General features: G+C 33.7%; 1 protein-coding gene across 1 annotated transcript; it reads left to right on the forward strand.

Moving 5' to 3' along the window:
• Positions 1–1,069: 1,069 nt before the first annotated feature.
• Positions 1,070–27,720, forward strand: LOC124369050 (chromatin modification-related protein MEAF6-like). The gene is made up of 6 exons (XM_046826750.1): positions 1,070–1,323; positions 14,598–14,801; positions 17,527–17,560; positions 21,108–21,280; positions 24,049–24,120; positions 26,890–27,720. The coding sequence occupies exons 1-5, from the start codon at positions 1,249–1,251 to the stop codon at positions 24,106–24,108; spliced, it is 546 nt and encodes a 181-aa protein (XP_046682706.1). The 5' UTR covers positions 1,070–1,248; the 3' UTR covers positions 24,109–24,120; positions 26,890–27,720.
• The last annotated feature ends 81 nt before the right edge of the window (positions 27,721–27,801 follow it).

Genomic DNA, 27,801 nt, shown 5'->3' on the forward strand with positions numbered 1-27,801 from the left:
AAAGACATTATATATAACCTCGTGGAGACTCAATTTCCAACTGAACAATCTTCAAACTATCGCCATGAGAGAGAGAGAGAATAAGCCTCGTGTGAAGCCTGACAGTCAGTAACAAAGTCCAACAGGAAGTCGGAGTCAATTGTTGTTTGGCCAGCTGGAGCTGCAGCTGTTTAATAGCCAGCTGATATGGATTTTCCAGGTTGATCAGGCCTGTCTGCCAAAGTTAATAAAATCTAACTCTTACTCTCTGTTATAAAATTTAAGGTTCACAAAAAAAATTGTTACAATATGTAGCGTTCCGGATCAAATCCATTCTAAACCTTTACTCATATACCTAAGAGTAATTTCATTGCCATTACTGCACGTCTTTTCAAAATTGTTGCATATTAAAGAAAATAATAAATTTAATGACTCAACCAGTATTCACATTTTTAATACAAGATATAAAAATAATTTAAACACGAAAATAGGTATGTATACTAGTACACAATATAGTTTTGAAAATATTGGTCTAAAAATATACAAAGTTTTACCAAATAATGTCAAGAAATTGCCGTAAAATAAATTGAAGTCTGCAGCTAAGAACCTCCAAGTCGAAAACTGTATGTATAAAGTCTGTGAGTATTTTGACGAAAATTTAACTTTAATTGAAAAATATTCTAGGCCTAGTGATCATTGACCATTTTTTTGCTGTACAGTCTTCAACAATAAAAATCTTGAATATTGAATCTATTCCAAGCATTTTAGAACTAATAATATGTGAGTGTTTGGTTTCAAAAATATTAAGTTCTAATTATTTTTTTTTAATTAAATAATAAAATGTTTAAAGATATTATACATAAATTTAAGTTAAATTTCCTTAAACTTTACTATACTTTATTGTTATCCGTATAATAACACTTTAATTTAATAATTGTTTTTGAGTGGCTTAAGAAATGAAATTATAAAATATTACATTCCGAAGGACATTTTTGTTTTGATCAGACAACTTTTTTGAGGCCATATGTTGCATCAAAAAAAGAGTCAAATAAAACATCTTACGTTACGTCTGCTGCCTTGCCTTCTAAATATTGTCACTATTGTCAGTAGTTAGTCCAGTTCAGTTTGAAATGCTTGTTTGAGACATTGTATGGGGAACTTGGTTTGACACTTTGATAGTTCAGTTTCTTTAAGGGTTGTGATGTAATAGTGCAGTAAATTTGGAATAAACTTCCCTCTGATTGTTTAATTTTGTTGTAATAGTGTACTATGGCGTCTAAACAAAACGCAGTTGACACCAGGGCGGAATTGGCTGATTTGGTGAAAAGGAAGGCTGAAATCGCGGTATGTAGGCTTATTTTGACTAAAATCTCTGTTTTTTGATCTTTGATTGTTTAGATTGATTGATTTTAGTTCAGTTGCTTGCCTACTGGAGGATTGTCAGTTCTTCAGAAGTGGTCGTAATCGACGTTCAGACAATTGTGTTAGCACCTTGATTACTATAACCACTTACAAGCTATTTTGTATGATAAAAACATCTACACTGTCGAAAATCCTCTATAGGTAGGCTTGCCAGATTTTCTGAAGGCTCAACCGGGACAAAAAAGGGGGGGGCTGGGGGGTTCGCCCATCAGAAGAGCCTGGGGTCTGGAAAAATATAGGTATATGCAGGTAAATTAGTAACAAGTAAATTAGACATTATATTGTAATTTATAAATGAAAATGAATAAATTTTATTCTCGTTAACATGGCAAAAGACAAACACACATTAAAATAAGTTTAAGATTAAGATTTTAGATTTTGCTTGTATTTTTCGTCATTTTCAGCACTTCTTTCTTGCTTTTTATTTTGGTATAAAATTCTTCACAGCTGAGGCCAACGTTAATTTTACAAGTCATCAAGCCTTTTACCGTTGACTCTTTCATCAAACCACGATCATCAGTCAACACATTGTACATCAAGGAGAACACCCTTTCAACCGGTGCTGATGTACACCGGCATGCAGAACACGTACTCAATAATTTTAAATAGGTTGTTTGCTGTTATATGGTTTTCTTTAAAGTGAGAAAACAACCTCAGCCATTTCTCTTTACTTGGAATACGCTTATCACTTAGAGCTTCTTTCTCTGTCCACTTCTCCCAGATGGATTGAAAATAGTCTTTGGCAAGAACAACTTCGTCAAACAAAAAGTCAATGTTCACTTTTAGATCGCCATGATTAGGAAGACTTCCATTGATAAGTTCAGCGGCTACGTTCAACATTTTCCCATGAAAGAACATTTTGTGTGGCCAGATTTACCCAGGAAAATTTCTCAGCGTGTCCAAAGCTATTCTCCCAAAGGTTCAAATATGCGATGCATCTGTCATAAAATCCATCAAATTCTTGTTTAATTTGAATGCGATCTTATGTACAAGAGCCTAGGATAGGATCAAATTTCAATTAATCCGGGACGCGTAGTGAACCGGCCGGGACACCGGGATCGTAATTCAAAACCGGGACTGTCCCGGTCAAACCGGGACGTCTGGCAAGCCTATCTATAGGCCTATGTGTTATTTTTTTTAATCATTTAATTTCTGAGGAGACAAACAGTGATTGTAACAATGAATATATTTTGCTTAAAATGTATCTGAAGTTATGCAATAAAAGGTTTAGGTGAATGAAATTAATGGCCTGAGTGGTAAAAATGTAATCCCGTTGTTAACTTATTGCTATTGTACTGAACAATATCATATTAGGATTCATGGGGAGAAAATGGCAATAAATTAAGTTATGCAACATTAAAAGGAGCTGCAGTATAATAAGCGTCCATCACTCGAATGACCGATAATCATGACTATCGAACCATTGATATTCACGAGTAAAGAATCCTTGATAACTTCAGTTACTTATACATGATATAAATCAAATTGCTCTTATAGTCTTGTCACATATCATTTTAAAGGTCTCAGGTAGTCAATAAAAAATACAGTTAAAGAATTGAAATTGGACCACTCTACATGAAATGGCAGCCCAAAAAATAGTTTAAAATAAAAGTAGTTTGCATTAATTGCATATCTTGCTGCAATATTTCAGAATATGAAGTGAAAGACTTGAAGTTAAGAACAATAATTGTTTAACCACAGAGGGAACCTTCTTGAAGAAGATATTTTTTTAACTCGTTTATTTTGCTATATCTTTAACATTTAAAAGTTTATTAGAATGAAAATAAAACTATTAAAAAGTTAAATTTATAATCAGTTATGAGTACTGGGTACTGAATATTTTTAGTAAATATTAAATTAATTAAGAGATGATGACTTCCATACCTCAAAACTAACTTAAGTGTTAAATTGCTCTAGGTGCTTCCATAATACAGTCTTTGTTCAAAAATGTTCCTGATATTTATAAATGTTTCATTTCTAATTCTTCTGCATTCAGTCTCTATAATTGTTGCATTGCTCTCTTAATTGTTCAATAGATTCTGGCTTTGATTTCAATTGGCCACACAAAAAAAATCTAGTGGGTTTAGGTCAGGTGACCGGGCTGGCCACTCAATATTTCAACTGCTTCAGGTGTATTGGGTCAATCGGTTCTGGGCTCATCTGCAACGCTTCCAGTTCGCTGAAACTTCTGAATTAATTTAGTGACTGCTGTCCAGCTAATAGTATGGCCAAGGGTGTACCTATTTCATTAAAAGCTTCTTTAGCACCGTAGTAAGTTCCTACTTGTCCATAGTGTAGGGCGAGTTCCACACGTTGTTCTATTGAAAAAAAACCATGTTTTAATTACCCAATAAACTCAATTACTAAAAGTGCTCACACTACTTATTGTCGTTCTAAACCAAGATTTCAATAAAACAGAATATCAATTGGTAAGTACATTTATTCAATAAAACTTCTAAAAACAACACAAAATTACAAAAGATTGCAATCAAATGAAGAGCAATTGTTCGTTCAGCTGTTTATATATCTATCTCGATTCTGCCAACATACGCTCAGCTGTCCAACAATGCTCAGCTGTTTATAATGTCTATCTTGATTCTGACAACATACGCTCACCTGTCCAACAATGCTCAGCTGTTTATATATCTATCTCGATTTGTTCTAGAACAGGGGTTACTGAATTAGACATTAAAACATTATGTTTCGGGTGTTATCCTAATAGTAACGTCATACTCTGAATTAAAATCTACAACTAAACTGAGTAGGAACTCTGTATTTGGTAACTGAATAGGTCACACCTTTCAAGTGAACTTTTAGAAATTTGGGAAACCGATTGGATAAAGGCATTGCATAAGTTAAGAATCAGATAAACAAGAGGATATTAGTTTTCCCAACTACTCCCTCCCTAATACAACAATACTAATTATCTGCATTGCCCTAATGAGTTTTGTTTTAATTGATTTTTGTTAAATTAGGTGTTAGTCTCTACGTTATGAATCACAATAATGCTCAGTTACGTTTGGGGCTGCCATTTCATGTAGAATGGTCCGATTTCAATTCTTTAAGTGTATTTTTTATTGACTTACCAGATCTTAAAAATGGTATGTTATAAGACTATAAGTGCTATTTGAAAATTTTTTAGTTACCCCCCACCCTCCTGTCCCCTGAGGGTCAAAAATCTGAAATCTATCATTATTAGTGTAGCCCTTTGTAGCTAGTAAGATTGCCGCAAACAAATTTCACATATATAAAATAATAAACGAGTAAAGGGAGGTTCAACTTACATTTTATATGTTTGGGGCTGCCATTTATTGTAGAGTGATCCAATTTCAATTCTTTAAGTGTATTTTTTATTGGCTAACCAAGACCTTTCAAATGATATGTTACAAGGCTATAACTTAAGTGCTATTTGAAAATTTATTGCACTTTTATTATTTATTTATTCATAAATAGTATTGCTGCAGATCACATATTTTCTCAAATACACATCAGTAACAGTGTACAGATATGTATACTTGTTCATGCTCTTTTGAATTTATAACAATTTTGTAAAATAAAATAACACTGAAACTTGTTTCATTTTTCAAAGATGTAAAAGATAATATAATATTTATATTTTATATAAACAAATTTTTTGAGTGATCTAACATTTGTGTTGCCCAAAACAAACACCATAGACACCTTTCTTAGATCTTACACAAACAGTTATTGATTTTTTTTCTATTCCCTCCAGAAGCCACACTAATTTTGCTGCAGACAGAACAAAATTTTCTTCCTCGTTTATGTGGAAGTGTTCCTAATCCAAAATTTGTTTCCTGATTTGTGTTACCTTTATCTCGTCCAGCTATAGCATCAAATCGATTCTTTGTATCCTCTTTTTTCTACCTCTACAACAAACTCAACAACCTCAGACTCACTATTGCCAGAGGATAGACATCATCCAGCCCTTGATATTGTAATCAGTGTCAAGCAATCTGCCCATCTCAAAAACGTCAAATATATTCCTGACTTTCGAGACTGCAACTTAGTTGAGATTTTTAGGTTATTGCAGGGTGTTGACTTGCCCATCGACTGTGCCTTATGTGATGCGGAACAGATGTTTAATGCCTTTTGTGACCAGTTGTCCTCTGCTGTATCTTGCAACACCCCTATAAAGAGGATTGAAAGCTCAAAGTTTCCTAAATGGTTCACAAATGAGCTCAAGAATTTGGTTATAAATAAAAAAACTGCCCACAGGAAGTTCAAAATGACCGACGATCCCTTTTATCTTGAGTGCTTCCGAAAATTGCGAAGGGAATGCAAAACAAAAACTTCTGACTGCTACCGAGTTTACATTGGCAAGGTTGAGGAAGGTATACCCCACAATATTAAATCCTTCTGGTCGCATGTGCAGGACCTCAAGAGTTCCAGTGCGCTACCTGCAATGCATCTGAATGGCAGTGCAGCTGATGATCAAACTGAGAAGTGCAATCTTTTTGCTCGGCATTTTTCTTCTGTGTTTTACGACACTGACATCGCTGTGCCTCACTTCGACTTTGGATGGAATGATTCACTCTCTTCAATAGTGCTATCTGCTACCGATGTCCAAGCTAAGCTCGAGGTTCTTGATCCATTTAAGAGTGCTGGCCCTGATGGCATTCCTCCTTGTGTACTGAGATTTTATGCTCCTGTTCTTGCCTCCCATTTGGCGGTATTGTTTAATCTGCTACTGGCCTCTGGAACTTTTCCCTCAGTGCTGAGGCGGGGATTCGTGGTCCCAATCTTCAAGTCAGGAGACCGTTGCAACATAACTAACTTTAGACCTATTGTTATTCAGTCTGCTCTGGCGAAAGTCTTTGAGGCACTGGTCCTGGACCATCTTTACTTCTATCTAAGAAAGTTTATATCCGATAGTCAGCATGGCTTTCTTTGCAATCGATCTACAATCACTAATTTGCTGGTCTTTCAGGAGTATGTTATGGCTGCCTTTGTTGACTCATGTCAGGTGGATTGTATCTACTTGGATTGCTCTAGGGCACTTGAAAGGGTGCACCACGGACTGTTGATTGCGAAGCTTGCTGGTTATGGGGTTGGTGGGCCGTTGTTGAGGTAGTTGGCTAGTTACCTTGGGGACCGCAAACTCATGGTTAAATGTGAGGGTGTTCTGTCAGCACCCTTCTGTGCTTCCTCAGAGGTTCCCCAGGGTTCACACCTGGGTCCATTACTTTTCAACATCTTCATAAATGATATTACTTGTGAACTTCCGGTCAATTGTCTGCTGTTTGCTGACGATCTAAAGATCTACACCAGGGTTCACTCTACGTTCGATCAGCAAGTTCTCCAGCGGTCCCTCACCAGGATTGAAACGTGGTGTGCTGCTAATGCTATGGAGCTGAATGTCTCCAAGTGCGAAGTGGTGTCTTTTTCTCGTAGTCAATTTCCATATATCTTTGACTACCGCATCAATGAATTGGTGCTGAGAAGAATGAACAGTGTTAAGGACCTTGGAGTTGTTTTCACCTCTACACTCGTCCCTTTGGAGCATATTGATGGTGTTGTATCAAGAGCTTACTCCCTCTTGGGATTCATCATGAGATCGACTATGAGCTTCAGGTCACCCCAGTCGCTCCTGATCCTCTACAAGTCTCTCGTTCGCCCCGGTCCTTGAGTATGGTTCAGTGATCTGGTCCCCTCATCTTATTACCCATATCGACTACTTGGACCGAGTTCAGCTTCGTTTTTTGAGGGTGTTGGGCGTTCGAATGGGCTATGGCTACCTGACGACTCCAATTGAAGAATTGGAGCTGAGATTCAACCTGCATCCTCTTCACACTAGACGTCAATTGCAAGATCTTCAGCTTCTTTACAAGTTGGTTAATGGCAAGTTGGATTGTCCTGACCTCCTTCGTCAAGTAAACTTCTACTACTATCAAAGGCAGTGTTTGGAAGAGTATACCGGCCAACTAGTTATGCTAGCAACTGTGGTTTGGCGAGGATGCAGCGTACTGGGGGATTGGTCTGCGATGGGTTGGATTTCTTCCAGGGCTCTTGGTTGTCCTTTAAGTGGAGGTGCTTCAGGGTGTTGACATGAGTTCATCAGTGCATGTGCTTGTTATTATTCTTATGTTGTTTTTCCTATATATATATATATATATATATATATATATATATATATTTTATCCTCTATATATTATAATTCTGTTATTATTTTATATTCTATTATCATGTTGATTTTCAAGTGGTTCGTTTTGTCTGATAGTTTATTGCAATGGTTACCTTATATTTGATTGTTATCTTTGTTATTCTTGACCTATTTATTATTGATACTTGTTATTGATTTGTTACATTCCTGCTATGAATGTTAAATAATTTTTGGCGTCAAACTATTGTTGTTACTGCTTTGCCTTATGATTATCTGTTATGCTGATTGCTGTGTTGTTGTTTGTACAATGTGATATTCTATTTTTCTAGCTTTAATTTAATATAGTCATCTTAGAAGTCTGTAATTTTTGTAAATACGTTAAATGGCGTTGTACCGTTGGAAGTAATAATAAATAATAAATAAATAAACTGTAGGCCTACCTTGACCTGTTGGTGTTGAAGGCATGTTTGCTTCAGCCTTGTCTTCTGAGGAATATGCTGTTTTAAGATTTGTGGGAATAAAATCAGGATATTCGTCAGTATCATCTTAAAAAATAGCAGTTTCTTCATTTTCAGAAGACCATTCGTCATTTGAGCTTAAAATGTCCACAAAACTATCTCTCAGTTTATTGTCTTCAAAAATAACACCTTCAGGACTAACAATATTGTTTATCAGAGTGTTTTCACTCACTGGTGACTTTTCTCAAGGATGCTTACTCATTTTTTTACTAATAACACAATAAATCACACGATTAACAACCACTTTCTATCACGCAAGCTAATCGAGGTTACAAGTGAGAGCATACAACAACAAATCCAGCTGATGTCATCTGACGGCTGACATTGACAAATAAACTCCGCTCAACGATAATACAACGAAATACAATGCCAATTGGAAGGCTTATTTTTTTGCATGTAGCCTGTTTCTTCACCGATCGCTATATCGAATCTGATGGCATTAGGACTTATTATAAGCCAGCTATATTAAATACTCTATAGATGTCCGATGTACCAAACATTGGGCATTTTAGCTAGACCACCTCTGTCTGATATATCAGGGTTATCTGTACGCTGGGGCTAAAAGGGTTAAGATAACTTATTATAGTGAAGCTATACTTTTATTTGTAAAAGAAACACACATATTTTAGATTATAGGAAATAATACAACTTTGTTTATACTAAATTTGAGCAGCGTAGTACTTAAAATTTCTGTACAGGGTAAATATGTCTGACAGCATTTGAATCGTTGTATTTGATAATCATGAATATAGATCATTCGGGTGTTGGAAGCTTATCATACTGCAGCCCATTAAAAGTGGACCTACTTTTCTACCCCAGAGTAATATTTCCTTGTTCTTCATCAAATCAAAATCACATTTATTTCCACAACTGAATTTCCACATTTATTTCCATTACTGAACATACTGAAGTAGATATTTTATATTAGTGAAGAAAACAAATGTAGTTTTTGGATAACAAATGATAATATAATGATTGTAAATAGTCAAAAGAAATAAATCCATCTGTGCTAGGCGTAAAATGGTCCTATTGTGAACATTAGACAACCTTGGATTAGATACATAAAATGACAATAATGCTGAAATAAGAAAAATTTGACCAAAAAAGGTTAATTGTTAATTTAGACCTTCTAAGAATAAATGTTCATATCGGCCTAACACATGTGCATCCAGCTATCAGCACAGACTGCGGCAGCCGAAGGTGATGCTTACAAACTACCTGGTAACTTCTGATCACATAAAAATTCCTATTTTCTTTTTTAAAATAACACGATAAGTAACATGATGAACCCATACTCTCATTATAAAAACACAATGACCAATTAAAAAGGAATAAATTAATTTCTCAATATTGTAACTGCTCACATAATCCACACTAAACATGTAAATAACATTCCAAACTAATTGACGGTATTAGAGTTAATTTGTCCTGATAGAATATAGGGTGCCATGTTTATCCACAAGGCAGTGAAGTCAATATCAGAAGCAGATAATGCTGAAAATTATAATCAAATCAAATCATTTATTGTCAGGACACTACAATAGTGTATAACAACGTCAACAAGTTAAAGAAGCATACTATTACTAGCATTGTAAAATTCATTTACACTATATATACACTTCTTAAACAACATGTTTTTTATGGAGGTTTCAAGCCTAGGCCTAGATATTTTTTTATATGTTCAGGTAAAGCATTGTACAATTTGATTCCCAGATACCTAAAGCCACTTTGCGTGCTTGTGTATTTACACTTCATCAGCAACAGATCATTCCTATTTCTCGTAAAATAGTTATGGTTATCACTAAGGCTAACAAGGTCATTCAAGTTATCTTTAACATACATCAAAACACTTAATACATAAACAGATGGCAGGGTTAAAATATTAGACTTTGCAAACCAAGCTTTACAGTGATCTCTGTTAGGTACACCAGCAATCAATCTAACAGCCCTTTTTTGCAGAATAAAAAGTTTTGTTGCATTCTGTGTATTGCCCCATAAGGTGATTCCATAAGTGATAAAGCTATGAACATAAGAATAGTATACATACAATAAATAATCAGTTGAAATCTTACCCTTTAATGCCCTAATTAAGAAAACACCTTTAGCAACTCGAAAGGCTATATAGTTAATATGATCATGCCACTTTATATTCGACTGAACATATATTCCAAGAAACTTAACACTATTATCTTTACTTTTACTGTACAAATTGAGTGGTAGGTTTTGAACTTTTTCAATGTTTATGCAAAGTTTATTTGCAGAACACCAATCCAAGACAGTAGAATTCTTATTGCTAAGTTTATTTATACTGTATAAGGCTGATTCAGCACTAACCAATAGCCCCAAGTCATCTGCAAAGAGATAAGTATTTACACAGCTGTCATTTAGATTTCCTGGGAGGTCATTTATATAAAGAATAAATAATGTTGGCCCCAGTATTGAGCCTTGCGGCACTCCAAAGTTAACAGGTTTAGGTTACTGAATATGAGCCATTTAAATATACACATTGTGACCTATTTGTCAGATAAGAGTTCAAAAGATCTAAAGCTAATTGATTAAAACCATAAAATTTCAGTTTATTGACTAGAATACTATGTTCAACAGTATCAAAGACCTTTGAAAGGCCATAACTTCTAAAATTAACAACATTTTTTTGTTCAAGGCCATCAAAACAAGCACTTACAAGAGCCTGTACCGCTTTTATGGTACTGCAATTAGAACGGAAACCAAACTGACAGTCACTGAACAACTTATTTGACTCTAAATAATCTACAATCTGCCCATGTACCAACCGCTCAAAGACCTTCGACACAGCTGGAATAATAGAAATAGGTCTATAGTTGCAATGCTTGCCCATAGGACCTTTCTTATGAACAGAAATAACCTTACTAATCTTAAATATATCAGGATAAGTTCCACTATTAATGCATTCGTTAAAGAAATAAGTCAAGACCTTACAAATATGTTAGGCAGCAGCTTTTAATACATGTGCATTGATACCAAAAACATTAAAACATGTGCTATTGCTTAGGCTAAGAATAGCTCCATAGGTTTCCTCCACCTTAATTTACTTAAAACTAAAGTTAAAATTTATAGTCTCTGAGTTACAGGACTTGTCAAGATAATAAAAATAATCATAGGTACTATGATTTACCAATGTTTTTACAAGTTTCTTCCACAGAAGAGACAAAAAAATCATTAAAAGTGTCAGGTTTGAGAAAATGAGACTTGGGAACTGGCCTGCTGTTGACTTTGGCTGACTTTTTTTATTATGCCCCAAGCAGCTTTGCTTTTATTTTTGGATCTAATTATACTATTGTTATGACAAAGTTTAGCTGTATTAATCTCACGTTTGTACACTGCTTTGAGACTTCTATATTTTGCCTTTACATCCTTATTATCATTGGTATTTTGAGTAATAAAATATAACCTATCCAGCTCAGACTTAAGTTTAACAAGACCATCATGATACCATCTAGTACATGAACTTTTAGCTTTTAATTTAAATTTTTGAATTGGAGCAGCACAATTTAAGTTCCGTAAAAAAAGGTCAAGAAACATTTTAAACTTTATATTGATACTCAAATTTAGCCTATATACATCTAACCAGTTAATTTGGCTAAGATAATGCACAAAAAAGGATACCCCAGACAAGCTCAAAGGTCTAGTTAAGTGTTTTAATATGAGACCACTTCCCGTAGATCCATCAGTCTAGATATTCGCAACAAAGAAGATGATGTTGTGACCAGAAGCAGGATTATGGAGCACCGACGATTGTCCTCTATCAGGATGTAGGGAAGTTAGTAGGTTATCAATGCAGCTACCCGCAGTTCCACAAGAGTTTGTATTTGGCCTCGTGATATCCGACACAGTCACATTCAATCCAAAACTGTCAATTAAGTTTAATAGTTCATGGGTCTCTTTATTGTCTGCCATAAAGTTTATATTGAAGTCCCCAACTACAATAATGTTCATTTTGATGCAGTATAAAAAAGCAAAAACATCATGCAACTTTTCATAAAAAGAGGCTAGACTACCTGCAGGAGATCTATAAACCGCAACAACAACCGTCTTTAACACAGGGAGCACAACAGCTGCCAACTCACAAGTTATCTCCTCCGAGTAGCCAAGAACTTGGTCCAAGATGGAGAACTCAATACCTTGCTTGACACAAATAAGCACTCCACCGTACAAGTGATGTTCCCTTGCAAAATAGCTTGCAACACTATACTCTGGAATTACCAAATGCTGGACTTCAGAGGAAGCTAATCAATGCTCCGCAATGTACAAGACATCAGAATTAAGTTGGTTATTCAATAATTCAATGCTACAGAGTTTATTGGTTAAACTACAAATATTCCAAAAAGTCAATTTAAAATTAAAATTACACCCAATTATTGTATTTGCATCACAGGATGTAACTTTCAGATTAGGCCTATCAACACAAAGTTCAGTTACTATTGAATTGTTATTAGGCTTTTGCTCCAGAACATCACCTAAAAGTGAAAGATATATTTTATTGTATTTGCCCCTTGACTGGGATCCAAAAAAGAAGGTACTGAAGCACTTTTACCTGGATACCTAAATCGACTCACATATGTTCCCATTGGCCAAAAGTCTGGGTTATAAACCTTGTCCCAGAGTGACAGAGGAACCCCGATTTTAAAGGAACTGTAGCCAGGGTACCTGGTTTTTAATTTTGTTACTTCAAAATTACCACCATCAGAACAGTCTTTCAAGTATTGCTTTAATCCTCACACTCCATATCTTCAGAAAATCTTAATACGAAAATATGTCTGTTTTTTTCAACAATTTTTATTTTATTACTGTTAACAGTAGCACTACCAGTCAAAAACATACATCTTTTACCTGTCCTAGGCCTACTCTGACCCGGCATTTTACTTTTTTTGTAATTAACCTCTACAAATAGGTTATTTGTATTATCCCTTCTTGGTTCAGACGATTCGTTTTCAGGCTCCCTTGCATCATAATCAGATGGTTCCTCAACACCACAGACCGCCGAAACCGAACTCAATGCTGAAGAATTAACCGATACTGGGTTGAGCATCGAGTTATTTCCATGTAAGAATTTATTTCCATAGATAACAAGAAGTACATTATACAGTTATAACCACAAATTTACATTTACATTTCAATTATAAAAAAAACATTGTTATTTGTGATTTTCATTTCCTAAAACCACACACACACATACATAAATATATATATATATATATATATATATATATATGTCTGGAGAATATGGAAGCTGGGGCATCAGTACAGTACTGTTTTTGGCCAAAAATTCACTAACAAGCAATGAAGTGTGGGCAAGTGCATTGTCATGGTGCAAAAGCCATGAATTGTTTTGCCACAAATATGGGCGTTTTATTCATTGCTTCATGCTAACGGCGTTCAACTTACAGTTAGTATTCCTTATTGACCGTTTGACCTTGTGGCAATAACTCATGATGCGCTATGTTATTAAAATTGAAGAACACAGTAAAGTTAAGCATAACCTTCATGTTCGACTGCACTTGGCAAGCCTTTTTCGGTCTTGACGATCCAGAATGCCTCCACTGGGATGAGTGAGCCTCAGGTTGGACGTCATAACCGTAAATCCATGTTTCGTTACCTGTTATAACATGTTTCAGTATTTCTGCATCTGTGCTGACACCACGTAGTGAATCGTGAACAACTTCCGTTCACCACTGTTTTTGTTAAAAATTCAATAATTTTTGAACAAATTTTGCTGCCACACATTTTATTCCCAAAACATTGAACAAAACTTCATGGCACGAGCAAATTGATATGCCATCATCAGCGACTTCTCTGATCATAAAACAATAATCATTTATAACCATTTTTCCCACTTTTATTAATGTTTTCATTGGTTGCTGATGTGCTGGGGCGTCAGAGTGTTCGTCTTCAATGTCTTCATAGCATCTCCGAAACATTTATATCTCTTGTAAACCCTCATTTTACTCATAATGGACTCACCATAGGCCTTTGTTAACATTTCCCATGCTTTATTTCTTAAAAAAAAAATTGATACAAATTCTTTTATCCAATTTTTTTACCAAATGAAAACCTCTGAGTTTGTATATCTTGTCTAACCTTAGCAGCTGCCACTGAAAAATTAATCAGTGAATACAGCTCGAAGTTTTACATTTCAGGTTCCAACAAAAGAAAACAAAAACATCTTGATAAATGGGCTCAGCAATCCTGCAAAACTTAATAATTCCGGTTACTTTTTGAACACACCTCGTATATACATATCACCTAGGAAGTTGTGTTACTGTTCAGTATGTTTAATTTGTCTACGTTTAAGCTACAAATGGTAGTACAGCAAAAATACATTCAATCACTGTTCTCTTTCAATATATTCTTTTTCAAATGTAAATTGAAATATAAATAATCTTGTAGTTGTTGTTATAGTTGTATTAAAACATGTTAATTTTTAGTTTTTATTTCAGATTGAGGTTTTGATGGAGGACATTTTTTTGCACATGAAAAAATAAAATCAGATGTAACTCAAAAGATTTTGTTTGTTTTAGGAAACGCTAGCAAATTTGGAGAGGCAAATATATGCTTTTGAGGGAAGCTACCTAGAGGATACTCAACTTTATGGAAATATTATAAGAGGCTGGGACAGGTATTTGACTTCAAACAAGAATACAAACAGCAAAACAGATAAGAGGAACAGAAAATTTAAGGAAGCAGAAAGATTATTTTCAAAATCATCCATCACATCAAATGCTGTAAGTATGACTTTATGTAAGCTATTGAAGAATCAATTTTTATATTATATTGGGTGACAGTCAGTAAATTTTTCCATCACTGGAATGGGTCACTCCATGTCAAACCAATAAGGCATTCAACCTGACCATTTCAGATTTGGTTGAAACTTGGTTTATTTATGCATTCTGAGATCCTGAACTTAAATATAATCTAAAAAGATTCTATCCCTCATAGGGACTTGTAAATACTCACTTGATATTATATTTATTTCCGCATGGCAACTAACATTTATTCAATATAAATTAAAATATGACTGATAATGTACTTATTACTGCAGAAAGCGCATTATAATGTGTCAAGCACCATCAATTATAACAGTTATTGTGGAGCTCCGTTACTGCCTACTCTTCCTTCGGCCTTTGTTAAATTGGCCTCCTCATTGCTGCCGCCTCCATACTTTCCCACGAATAACAGCTTCCTCCATTTGAGTGTAGCTTTGACCTATGTTTGTCATTGCGTGTACCTGCAATCAGCACTTAGTTGTAAATATTTATATTTATTCTCAAAAGAAATATTAATTTGGTTGTTATTAAATTTATTTTTCATAAAGTGTTCCCTATGATTGTAATGCATTTAGAGAAGAGAATAAAACATAATGAGAAATCCTAGGGATTCCACCCTACTAGTGATTGCAGACTAGCATTGTTCCTAGCAATATCCTACATTGTTTAACAACTTAATAAAACAATTCTGTGTATTATTATAAATTCAGATTTCTGCTTTCTTTATAACGTTATAATTTAATTCAAACAATTTTGTAGGTTTGTAGTTGATTTCACTGGTATGTTACTCAATTTAATGTTTTGTGTTATACTTGGCTTATATAACATTCCATATGGTTTCCCACATTGTAAATTTTATTGCATTATTCTAAATAAAAAAATGTTCTTACTTTAGAATATTTTCACTTTGTACTTTTTGAAATACTTGTAATGTAATCTATTCATAGAAATCTTAAATTACTGAATCATACAATTAAAAGTTAATTTTTTTGTCCAAACTAATTGTAAATCATCAGTGGAATTGTTTCATTATAAGTGAATAAATAAGTGAAGTAGATTGAGGGAAAGGCTACTACTTCTGTGTGTGGTTCCTTGACTCGGCAAGTGACCGCTTATACTTTCCTGTTGGGCCTAATATTGAGTCGAAAGTGATAGGTTAAACTAAAATTTTATATTTTCTACATTGATACAGCTAAACAATTGAAATTTAGGTGGAAATGAGAAGCGTGGTAAGTTGGTTTATCGAGTTATTCGAATGGCACCCAGTCTTAATCAGTGCGAAATTATCTCGTGCAAGCCTTTGGGAGATTAAAACTTGACTAAGTACTGAGCTAATGTTAATAAATTTGAAGACTTATAATTATTCTTGAAAAGTCTATGTAAGGCTCTAGTTTCTCATCTGGTTTATACAATACAAAGTAAAATTTGAAAACCGGCTAATGAGAGCTCTATAGTGCTTAGCTTCAATTTGACTACATGTTTCCTATAGACCATCCCAATAGTAAGGGCATGGTTTGCAATCTTCTAGACCCTTGCTTTCGTCTTCGTGCACTAGGGTAGAGCACACCCTTAATTAGAGACTTGAAATTCAATTGAAAACCATCACCAACTTTTGTAGTTTTAGGATTCTCATTTTCTCTGGGTATTTGTTTGAGTTGGAGAAAGTATGCTCTTATGCTTCTTGGTTCCATCTTGTGTTTTTTTTCTTTAGTTTTAATCTCAATCTTTAAGCACCAAGTAAAAAAAGCTGTTACCTTAAATAGGAATTTTAGGAAGAATTTGAGTTTTTATTCCAACCAATTAAGGGAAAATTAATGATCTCTAACAATATTTAAGCTAAAGACACCTTATGTTAGATAAGAGGAAAATTAAATAATTGTGTTATTTTCTTTGATATTAACAAAATGGCGTCAATTGAAAAATTTTAAAGCTAAATAACAAAAAAGCTAGTATAGCTATAAAAAATTACCAGACACCAGATATTTGAACAATTTTATTAAAATTTCAATGGTACTTGTTTTAATGAAATCCGTTTAAGCTTAAGCGAGCATGAAAACTTTAAAGGTACACTTGCACAAACCGGGAGCACAAAACATGTCACAGTTGAGAGGTATCAGTTGTTTCTTTTTAAAGGTGGTAAGTTGAAATTTTCAAATTGCAACCCCTATCTTGTGATGTGTCCTTTTTATAGTCATTTAAAAAGAAACACTATGACACTAAGAAACCACCTCTACGACATTTCTAGTAAAAGTTATGGGCAAATAACACAAAAAATAATAATCTGTAGGGACAATGCCATTGTCTTGCACATATCAACACAATGCATGTGTGATATCTTTCAGTAAGACTTTGATGTGGCCAGCTTATCCCCTTCACGTAGTATCTAATTTGTGTGGTGTGCATTGGTTTGGTAAGAGGTGTCTTTTTCTAGGTGGCATTGCAATGCAAGGGGTTATTTGCCTATAACCTTTTCTATGAACTTCGTAGAGAATTGTCTTCTTGTAATTGTGTTTATATTGAATAGACCTTTAAAATTACATGTCATAAATATGCCATACATATAATAAATAATATGCCATAGGGTATAAACTGAGTATCCTTTTTCCTGTAAACAAACTTTATAATTACTTTAATTCAACAAGGACTACAAAAATATTGATGGTTTCTGTTATTCTGATTACAGGCTGTCAGTGGATTGGTTGAACCATCTGAGAGAGGTAAGTTAAAATCATGTTTGACAACATTGCAACTGGATCTATTGCTAAATTTATATTAATTCAAGTATCATAAATACTACTGCATATTAGTAATTGCATAGTACTCACCCAATTTCAATTTCTTGTATATATATTTTTTTAGCCTTATGCTGTATAATACATGTAACTTATCTGAGAAGCTTCAAAAAAAGAACTTAGATCTTACACAGGCTTTGAAAAATATTTTGTCTTAGGTATGCTTTCAAAACAAAGGGAAATTGCTGATAACAACATTAAAGCCCCATATAGTAAAATAAAGGGCTAACTGGAAAAATTAATATTAAAGAGGAGGTTCCTAGAATTTGCCGCCTTCAAACAGCTCGCAACAACGTTCAATACAGTACCCAAGAGGAATACTATCGCTGAGCTGTTTATTTACCATACCTTGATGATTTTTCAAATTCACTGAAGGAATGCTTTTGAGTCTCACAAGGAAACAGTTTCATCCTTAGATAACATCCTTCTAGAATTTTGTATCAAAACTGATTTCTGTGCATTGGAATCTGCTTTCAATTTCTATGAAGAGGATTTTTCACATAAAAAACCCGTGCAAAGTGAGTTCATGCTGTGGAAATAAAGTGGAGCCAACAGAAGTCAGAAAATCTCCATAAATCAGCCGTAAGCTCTCTTGAAAAATGTGACCAAGATTTCTTTCCCAAAATTTATCTTCTAGTAAAACTGCTAGCAGTCTATAAAATTCTCTCTGTTTCTGTGGTAACTGTGGAGAGAACATTCTCAAGTTTAAGAATGCTAAAAAGATACTTGAGAAATACCATTTTGGCAAATAGGCTTATGGAATAGTGTTAGTTTCAGTCCACAAAGACTATACATTAAGCAATGTAGAAGTTCTTGACGAGTTTGAGAATTCACCAAGAAACTTTGACTTTGTGTTGTAAATTAACATATAAAAGACTTCTTTTCATGTAATCTTGCCTATTTTTGAATTGACAATAAAATCAAAAGCCATGTTCACCATTATAAAAAAATAGCCTACCTTATTACAAAACTTTGATAACAATATTGGCTAAATCATACAAGAACAGTTACTTAAAAGCAAATAAAATGTATGAAAATATATTAGATTACTCATAGCTCTGGCACATTTTATGTTGGCATAACTCACTCAAATTATAAAAAAAGTTTCAAAATATCTTAAAAACGTGAGTTCTGGAGACCAGTCCTTAAAATTTTGTTGGAGGTGTATCATACTCCATACCTCCAGACCTCCCGGTTATTGGCCTACAAAGATATTTTCCTTTATCCGCCACTGGATCAGTTCCTCATCCTGGCTTATCATCCTTACCAGATCGGATAAAGAAATGTTTGAAAAGAACGCAAAGTGCTTGGCAATTTGTTTCATTTCTGGAGCACTATGACAGAGATGCTGGTGAATTGTGACTGGTGATGAAATATGGATTAAAAGTCAGTGATCCAGTGATGTTATCATTGAAACTCCATAACAAAACCACAACAAATTCAAGTAAGAAACTTTTAACATAAAATAATGGTTACAGTCTTTTGGGGCCGGTAAGGCATTCTTTTGAGTCTCTGCCAACAGGTACGATAAACAATAACAATAAATGCTGATAGTTATTGTAAAACCTCATTAAATTTTAGGTATTCAAAAGCAACTGCTTTCTTTCTAATGGGTTGTTCTGTTTCACATTCACACTCCGCCTCAAGATATGGTTAGAACAAAGGTGCAACTGGACAACTTTTATTGCTTTCAATTTGAAAGTAATGACTTGTTGAAAAAACTTAATTTAACTTGTGTAATGGTAAGGTGGCAATAGTCCTTTACTTAACGGATATAAAAGCTGGTGGCATGTCTTAACAAATATATAGATATTAATTGTGTGTTGAGAAATTTAAAATGTTCATATTTTAATTTCTCATAAAATTTACATTCATGAAAAGGGTTTCTCTTACTCCTTTACAAAAAAAATGGTTCTTACTTAATCCTCCTAGTGGTGAATATGTTTATTATGAATGATAGGTGCATTTGGAGTGTTTCGCTGGGGGTTTCTTAAAAATTAATAAAAATTATTAATTTTATTGAAAATACAATATATTATATACCAAAATATTCATAAAAACATAAAGAACGATTTAAAGTAAATAAAACTACTTTCCTTTGTACATATACCTTAAAACTTGGTCAAAAATTAAAATAACTGGTTTTTTGAAAAAAAAAAAATATTTTTTTACCACAAAAACCACATAGTATAAAACTAACTAAACAAAGATTTGAAGATAGCAAATTTTTTCTAAATTTCATGAAGATAAATAATTTAATACAGTTTTCACACAATATTTTACTTTAAAAAACTGTTATGATGGAAATATTATACACTATGTACATGGAAGAAACCCTTGCATTCACTCCGAGGCACTACTACTATCATGCTTTCTCTTCCTCCCTTGATACTTTGGTCTCCAAAAATGATCCAATTTATGGAAACACTCTCTATGAACACCAGAATTGCATCCTGGATACTAGAATCACGATCTTCGCCTTTTTTTGTGTGGCCACATACAATACATAGCCGCTCTTGTCTTCCTGGTAAGCGTTGGAGGGAATGGCCTGCACCAGGATTTGAATTATAATCATCGGGAAAATTGTCTGCACTGATATCATTGTCACTCACATCACTCATTTGTTCTTCTAAAACATTTCTAATATCTTATCAACGTAAATCATCCGCCATTTCAAACGTATTACGATCGGAATAAACGAAATAACACGGGTAAACACGCCTACACAAGTCATAGTTTAGCGACTGCGAGTAAAATACAAACAACGTTGTAACAAATACCAGCTAGTTGTTTATTCTTTTAACAATTCATCTGGAGACAGATCTAGTGGAAAGAGAAGACGTTTCTGTACACAATGCAGTAAATAACGGCCGAATGTATCCGAATATAGCCGGGCAGCGATGACGATTTCGAAGGCATGTTTGAATGTCGACGCATCGACATCTATCATTCATATTAAACGAATGATGAACGTCGCTAGAGCGGCTTCTATCACTAAGAGGGTTAAAAAATTACCCTCGTGAAAATATTAAAATAATTTTGAGAATACAGATTACTGACACAGTAACATTCAATAATAGATAATAAAACAAAATAAAATATGCACTGACGTACTGGCAACCGATAAAAGCGGTATATCACCCGATTAAAGGCTTGCAAGATTATTTTTGTAATAGCAGTAACATATTTTTAAATAAACTTTGTGTACCAAAATGCATGCTGTCTTCCATTTCCTATATTTTCATTCTGAGTAGCAATTTTAGTAGTTTTGAAATTTGTGCATAAAGTATCAGGTAAAATACAAAGGCATTTTTCATTTCATTTCACTTTATATTTCCTCACAGTAACATACTCATACAAATATATAAATAAAGGAGGTTACTAATGAAACAGAAATACAATTGAATATTGCCTCTTTAGTAATTTTATTACATAGAACATTTTTTAAAGTAATATCACCATTGATGTTTAGGCGATGAAAATAGTGACAGTGAAGGGTACAGTGGCACTGAGGATAACCAAACATTCCTAGCTAAGGATTCAGGAAAGAACAACACATTGTACTCTCATCTAAGCAATGGTCCATCAGCAGTGACAGCAACTTTTGGCAGCAGCGCCGAACGACTTTCTACTTCTGGCAAAGAGGTAAGCATAGATTAACTTTCTGGTACATCCTTAGGATTCCTTGTAATGGAGTTCTAATATCATGGGTCTTCCTGACAGTAGTCAATGAAATAATGAAATTAAGAGTCTGGGGAAATCAAGTGTTGTGAATTCTTTTACTTATCAGATAAGTATGTTTCATTAAATTCCATCCAACTTTCATTTATTAATGCTTCCTTAAATTATGGTTACATTATAAAATAATTTTGCCTCTTTATTAATTGTTTTTTATGATTTTTTCAAACTAAAAAATAAGTAATCTCTATTATTTGTTGCATTGCACAACGGATAAATTTTAAAAATTATAATTATAATTTTAAATAATAAATCATTTGTCTAAATAAACTGTGTATGAACTCTAGTACGTTACTTTTATATTGTTATCTTTTTTATGTTTTAATATTGTTTAGTGGCTTGAAGAAGAGTTGGAAAATTTGTTCTCAGTAAATTGGCATGGTTTTTTTATGAGACTGACCCAATCTATCAAATGCAAAATTGACTATAGATTAGAACTGCATGTCTTGGGAATATAATGTTGTAATTTTTAGGTAATATTTCTTTAACTGCATGAGTATTGTGAGTTAATCGTTCACAGTAAATAGCATTCTGTTAGCATTCCATCATGCTAAAAACAGAAAATCAGGAAATTGTCCTAACAATTTTTAGATTTAGTGGGTTTATTATTTAGAGAGAGAAAATTATTTTGTGTTAATATATGAAAATGATTTCACTGTTGCCTTTTTGGAATTATTGAAATTCAAATTTCCATTGAAATCCTCTATAACCATGACAGCATAGGCCACTATGACAAAAATATTAAAGACCTATCCAGAGCCAAGAAAAATGCCAGTATAAGTGGTATGTAAAAGTTCAAAGATAGGACAAAGTTTTAAAATCTCTAGATATGAATTTAGTGAGACAACACATCTCATTGAAACGACTTTCAGTCTGTTTGTTTTTTGGTTGAAGCTGATAAAACTATTACTTAGATGTCTGTTTTTTGTTTGTCAAGCTAGAAAATAATGACATGTTAAATAGGTATCACTTGGTGTATCTGAACTCTTTCAAGGATTTAGTTTAATTGCAGATTTCAAATTAGACACGCTTACCAAAACTAGTAAAATAGACAATTAATTCATTTATTAAGGGGAATTTTATTTTTCATGAAAAATCAAGTTATGTCACTGTACAATGCAAATGAGGCTCGCCTCTTGGACATTAATAACTCTGTTTAGCAGAAAGCATTGATTAAACATTTAATAAGTCTCTTTTCAACATCTATTGAGTCTCTTTCCCATCCTTTTCAAAACCAGTTGTTTTCAATAACATCCTTGCAAATTTTAAAATGTTATTGTTAGGTGGAAGTTCTTTCCTGATACATTCATTATAACAAACACTAGAAAACAATTTAGGCCTTTCTTTAATTTTATAATTTTAGAATAGAATTTTTTTTAAATAGAATTTTTTTTTAAAATAGAATTTATTTATTCACCAATGATACATGCATTTGGCCCCGCTAAGTTAGAACTTGTCAGCAGGGTCCAATAATAACAGTTTTTGTGATATACTGGTGGAAAAACAAATAAAATTATAATATAACATAAGTGCTATAAAAGTACAATCTATTGAGTCTACTAGTGGCACAAGTGGGCAAATCCATGACAGCGATCAAAAAGTGGCTACTTATTTATACATCTATACCGCTGCCTCCAATCAAATTAATCTAAAGACCAGCGGCATATCACCTGCAAATCATAGCAATGTTATATTACAGTTCTAAATTAATTATTATAGCTTACCTTTATCATTCTTAAAATTATTTGATTTAAGAATCACGTGAGGGTATACCGTGTGCAGTATTCATGGAAGGGGATGAATTTCCTAACTTACTCCCCCCACCGGTCTCTCCGGTTACAAAAAACTGTATTGCATCAGCTGTGAATCGCAAAACTACAGCGTACGGTGGTTACACTTACAGACTGTTCCATTCCGACCCAACCTTGGTTCGTGAAGGTTATGGAAATATGAATATAACCTAAAAGTTAAACTTGCGGTGCATTAGCACGAGTAACTTAAACAATTCAAAATAAAAAGTGATTGTTTTCAATCGTAAATAAAGCAGCTAGTGATGCATTTATTTAATCCTACCCTGAAACCTGATTTTACTTTCTTTAAGTGTTTGTGTCACCTTGTGTTTGTGTCTCCTAGTGTTTGTGTCTCCTAGTATTTGTGTCTCCTTGTGTTGGTCTTCATATGTTTTTAACAACTAACCAGTCTTTAAAGACCATTTAAAACAATTAATAATAAGTGCAAACAACGTGATCCGTTCCTAATCTCATTCTCTCAGATTTATAGAAGAATTGCTCCAAAAATTGTAAATTTTGAACAGATTGATTTTACCTCAATTTTTGATTACCTCAATGTTTGAAAAAACATTTGAAGTTAATGTAAGTTACTAACTGTTTTTAATATTTTATATATTTTTAACACATCTCAATAATTAGTTACTGCAACTATGAACCCGTATCATTCTCTATCCTGAGGGTCAAGCCCAGCAGTAATACTGCCGGTGATTTTATATTTGGCAAGTCCACAATCCAAAGACATTTTTTTAAGTCTGAGCATCCAACAAGGTTTATTTATCGTAGGAGCTTAAAATGAGTTACAGTTTCAATATTCTGACTAAATTAGTGTACTTATTTTACATTAAATAAATTTTTTATGGAAATTAAACTTTGGTGTGTATTTAGGTGAAGAATCGAGCCACAGTAGCCAAGAAGACAACAAACAAGAAAGCAAGACATCGTTAAATTAAAATTTTGGTAAGATCGACTTAGTCTAAATCAGTATAATTTTAGACTTAGAATTTATTATGTTTGTATGTGATATTTATTTTTATACGAAAAAGAGATTTTTTATAAACATAAATAACAATACCTATGTTTTTAGGAAATGGTTTCTCATTTATATGATAACTATCATATAACATTTTGTTTAACCCATTGCGGATCACTGACGAGCTGAGCTCGTCACGCAGCGGCCGGGCCTAACGACGAGCTCGGGTTGCAAAAGCGGTCTGCTTTTAAATTTCCCTCCAAATAGTTCTGTTAATGTCTGATAGATCGGGCGATCGTCTTCACTTGTCAACTAAGAGTGTTTAACAACGGTCTACGTTTAGAGTTTTCAAAAGTTTTATAAATATCCTACAGATCGCAGTTGTATGTCGAAGTTGAAAAATCATTCATATGAGTTTACTCTCTGCTTTTTAGCGCTTCTGATTGGGTGTTTTCCTCAGTTGTTATTATAATACTTTTGAGGTTAGTGACATAACTAAACGACGCAGACGTACATGTTGGTGGGTTTAGTCTAGACAATGGTCCGGATGTTGCAATCGATTCGCCCGAGCCGCTTTATTCCGCATCCCTGCCACGCCGTAACCTTGCTCGCATGTTATCGTTCCTACATCACGGATACCCCAGCAGGCCCATGTTCCATCTGAACGAATACCTTCGCAGCCATACTTATACAATAGCGAGCGATACGATGTGGCGCACCATTGCTGTTCGTGTGGCCGCTGACCGTGAATTAATTCGCGCCCGCTGGTGCCCGCGTGCCAAAACAATACGATCCGCAATGGGTTAATAGCTATGTTTCTTATAGGAAAGCCAGCCTCAAACCAAACCAAACCCTATTGGGAATACACTAGTTTTGTCTACAATCTCCTGCTAGCCTCAAGGTGGCATTATCTTATCAACCTCTTAGTAACATTGGAATTAAAACCCAGAATATTCTTGAGTGGTTGTTCACCTATCTGGTAAACAATTTTGGATATAGTAGTATGATGCTTTTTTATGGAAGAGGATCAAGGGAAATTAGACATGTAGAGATTAATATATTGGTTAATTAATAATTTTGTCAACAAAGACAGCTTTAAGCAGTATATAATTATTAAACAGGATATTTAGGTAATGATTTAGGCCTGATAAAAGGATTTAATTGTCCAATTGGTACATATTATAGTTTCTTGGGCATAACTACACAGATGCCAATGTGATTTACATGCTGCAAAGGCAGCCTGGAAGTCAGTTGCAATAATAACTTTCAAAGACCTTATTGCAGCCCATTGAATGGCAGGAATATCTTCGAAATTGTGATCTTTTGGGTTCCTCTTGAGCTTCAGGAAGAGGAAAAAGTCTGCCAAGTTCATATCGTAGTTGTTTGATATCTAATTATAATTCCAGGTAGTGAGGCAAGATTATAATCCTGTTTGGGACAGGACAATGGTTACATATAATATAGGTATCATAGGCTGTATTTCATGGTGAAGCTTCAGTAATCTACTGTTATTTATATTTATTGTCTGTGTGCAGGTATATAAGGCAATAAATACAAATGTCTTTACAAACATTATAGAAACAGGCATTGACAATTTGTCCAGGAAGTACACTTTGTAGACCTCCTCATCTGTCTTGATCTAGGTTATTTGTGATTTCTTGAGGTTCAGAGAAGTCAAGGTGTGCCAGTTTGAACTGTAGCCATCCTTGGTTTCAGGATAGTACTGTAACACCCATTATTTGTCATCTTTTTTACGTGGTTTTAAAAGTCAAGTTTACATTCTAGCTGCTCAAACAACTCACAGGAAATTTTCAACTTTTTGTTTTTGCTTATTAATCAATACTTTGGGTATCACTTTGAGACAAATCTTTCTCATGTTCGAATTATCAGTAGTAATTTTTTGAACCTTGATTGATGCTGTATTCACTTATTAATGCTGCTACCACACTAATTAATATTACAGATGGTTGAAGTTTAGGAGAACTTCTACTGTGGCCACAATTTTATCCAAACTAATTGTTAGGGGGCAATCATATTATATCTTCAATAGTCTTTTGTTTGTTCTTCAATCGCTGAACCACTGAGAAATCTGAGCTGTCTTTGTAAGCCTCCGTAACCATGGCAAACATCTCGGTAGTGGTTTAATCTAGATTGATGCAAAATTTAACTGTGTAACGAGCACTGCTCCAGCTAAATTTTGGATGTTTTTTGTTAAGAAAAAATTCAAAACCAACTTTTACATGATGCATGATCTCTTCACTCATCAGAACTCAGAAATGACTGCCACTTGGTGAGTTCCTTAATGTACACCCCCCACCACAAATCTCATTATCAGGGAGTACGCCATGACCAGTAGGTGAATGGAGTAATTTGTGTCAACCAATCTCATTAACTTTGTACTTCCAACTGATGAACGATAGTACCATTTTATATATAAATATGTATATATATATATATATATATATATATATATATATATATATATAAACCTTTGGAACATAATGAGATTAGTGCTCTGTATGTTTTACAACCAATTGATAGCTTCTTAAATTCGGTTAGATATTTTAGATTTTTCAAATTTTCTCAATAACCAACAATTTAACACATAGCGTGCAGCGGGGTCACTGGCGACTGCCTCAGTAATGGTGTTTGGCAGTTGTCGCTGACCGCACCACACGCAATGTGTTAAATAGATAACATGAAACATACTAATTGCCATATGCTCTAAAATTTTATTGTTTGTTTGATATTTTCAGGCAGAGAACACAGAAAATCAAAAGTGGAAGATGGATGAATTAAATCAGTAAAACTGAATATATATGTGTTAAACTAAATAAATGTTTCTAGTCAGATGTTTAATTTTCAATGTGATAAATACTTATTGTAAAAGATATATAATTGTTATGTAGACTAATTTGTTGTTAAATTTAGTTTAATAAGACTATACTAAATGATATTTTTTGTAGTGGATATTTATTTTTAGAATGAGTCATTGCAGTTTTGCATAGTTAAACACTAAGGTATGAAAGAGATTGTAAAAATTCTAAATTTAAAAATATCTAACAATATGGAAAAAACACTAATATAAAGTTATAAAACTTTTGAATAAATATACCACATTATTTTAACTGTGTTGATGCCACAGCTTCACTATATGATATAGTATTAGGTTTGTGCATGAAAAGCTGGGAGTTGTTATGTGAGACAATTCTTAATTTTATATGGTAGGTTACTGTACTAGGATAAAAATTTTGTGTATGTTCCAAAAGTTAAATATGTTACATGGATGGCTCTTTCTAATATTATTATTATTGTTAACAGTTAATAATCATGAGCATAACCAGGGGGGGAGCATACAAAATGGGGGGAGGATAAATATAATTTGTTCTGATTTTAAATTAGTTTTTATTAAGACAGAATATAAATTCTAAATATTCATGTCTTGGTAATTGTTTATTTACAAACATCTGTTTACCAGAAATGTGGGAGTATTTCAGATCTCAGTTATTTTAGTTAAGCTACATTATAACTAGTTTGATTGGAAAAAATATAAATTGTGAATAACATTAAAAGGAAAAACAGTCTCATAGTGTCATTTTAGCCACTTTTAATTAATTTCTTTCAGACGAAAATATAAGTCCTGTGATATGATTTCAAACATATTATAC

The sequence above is a fragment of the Homalodisca vitripennis genome, chromosome X (genome assembly GCF_021130785.1).
Source record: "Homalodisca vitripennis isolate AUS2020 chromosome X, UT_GWSS_2.1, whole genome shotgun sequence".
NCBI classification, from domain to species: Eukaryota; Metazoa; Arthropoda; class Insecta; order Hemiptera; family Cicadellidae; genus Homalodisca; species Homalodisca vitripennis.

What these genes read in the sequence shown, in the direction of transcription:
- LOC124369050 (XM_046826750.1), top strand. Translation starts at nt 1,249, where the DNA reads ATGGCGTCTAAACAAAACGCAGTTGACACCAGGGCGGAATTGGCTGAT. An exon ending in CATCCATCACATCAAATGCT is followed by an intron (nt 14,802 to 17,526) that starts GTAAGTATGACT and finishes TTCTGATTACAG; the next exon opens with GCTGTCAGTGGATTGGTTGA. An exon ending in TTTCTACTTCTGGCAAAGAG is followed by an intron (nt 21,281 to 24,048) that starts GTAAGCATAGAT and finishes GTGTGTATTTAG; the next exon opens with GTGAAGAATCGAGCCACAGT.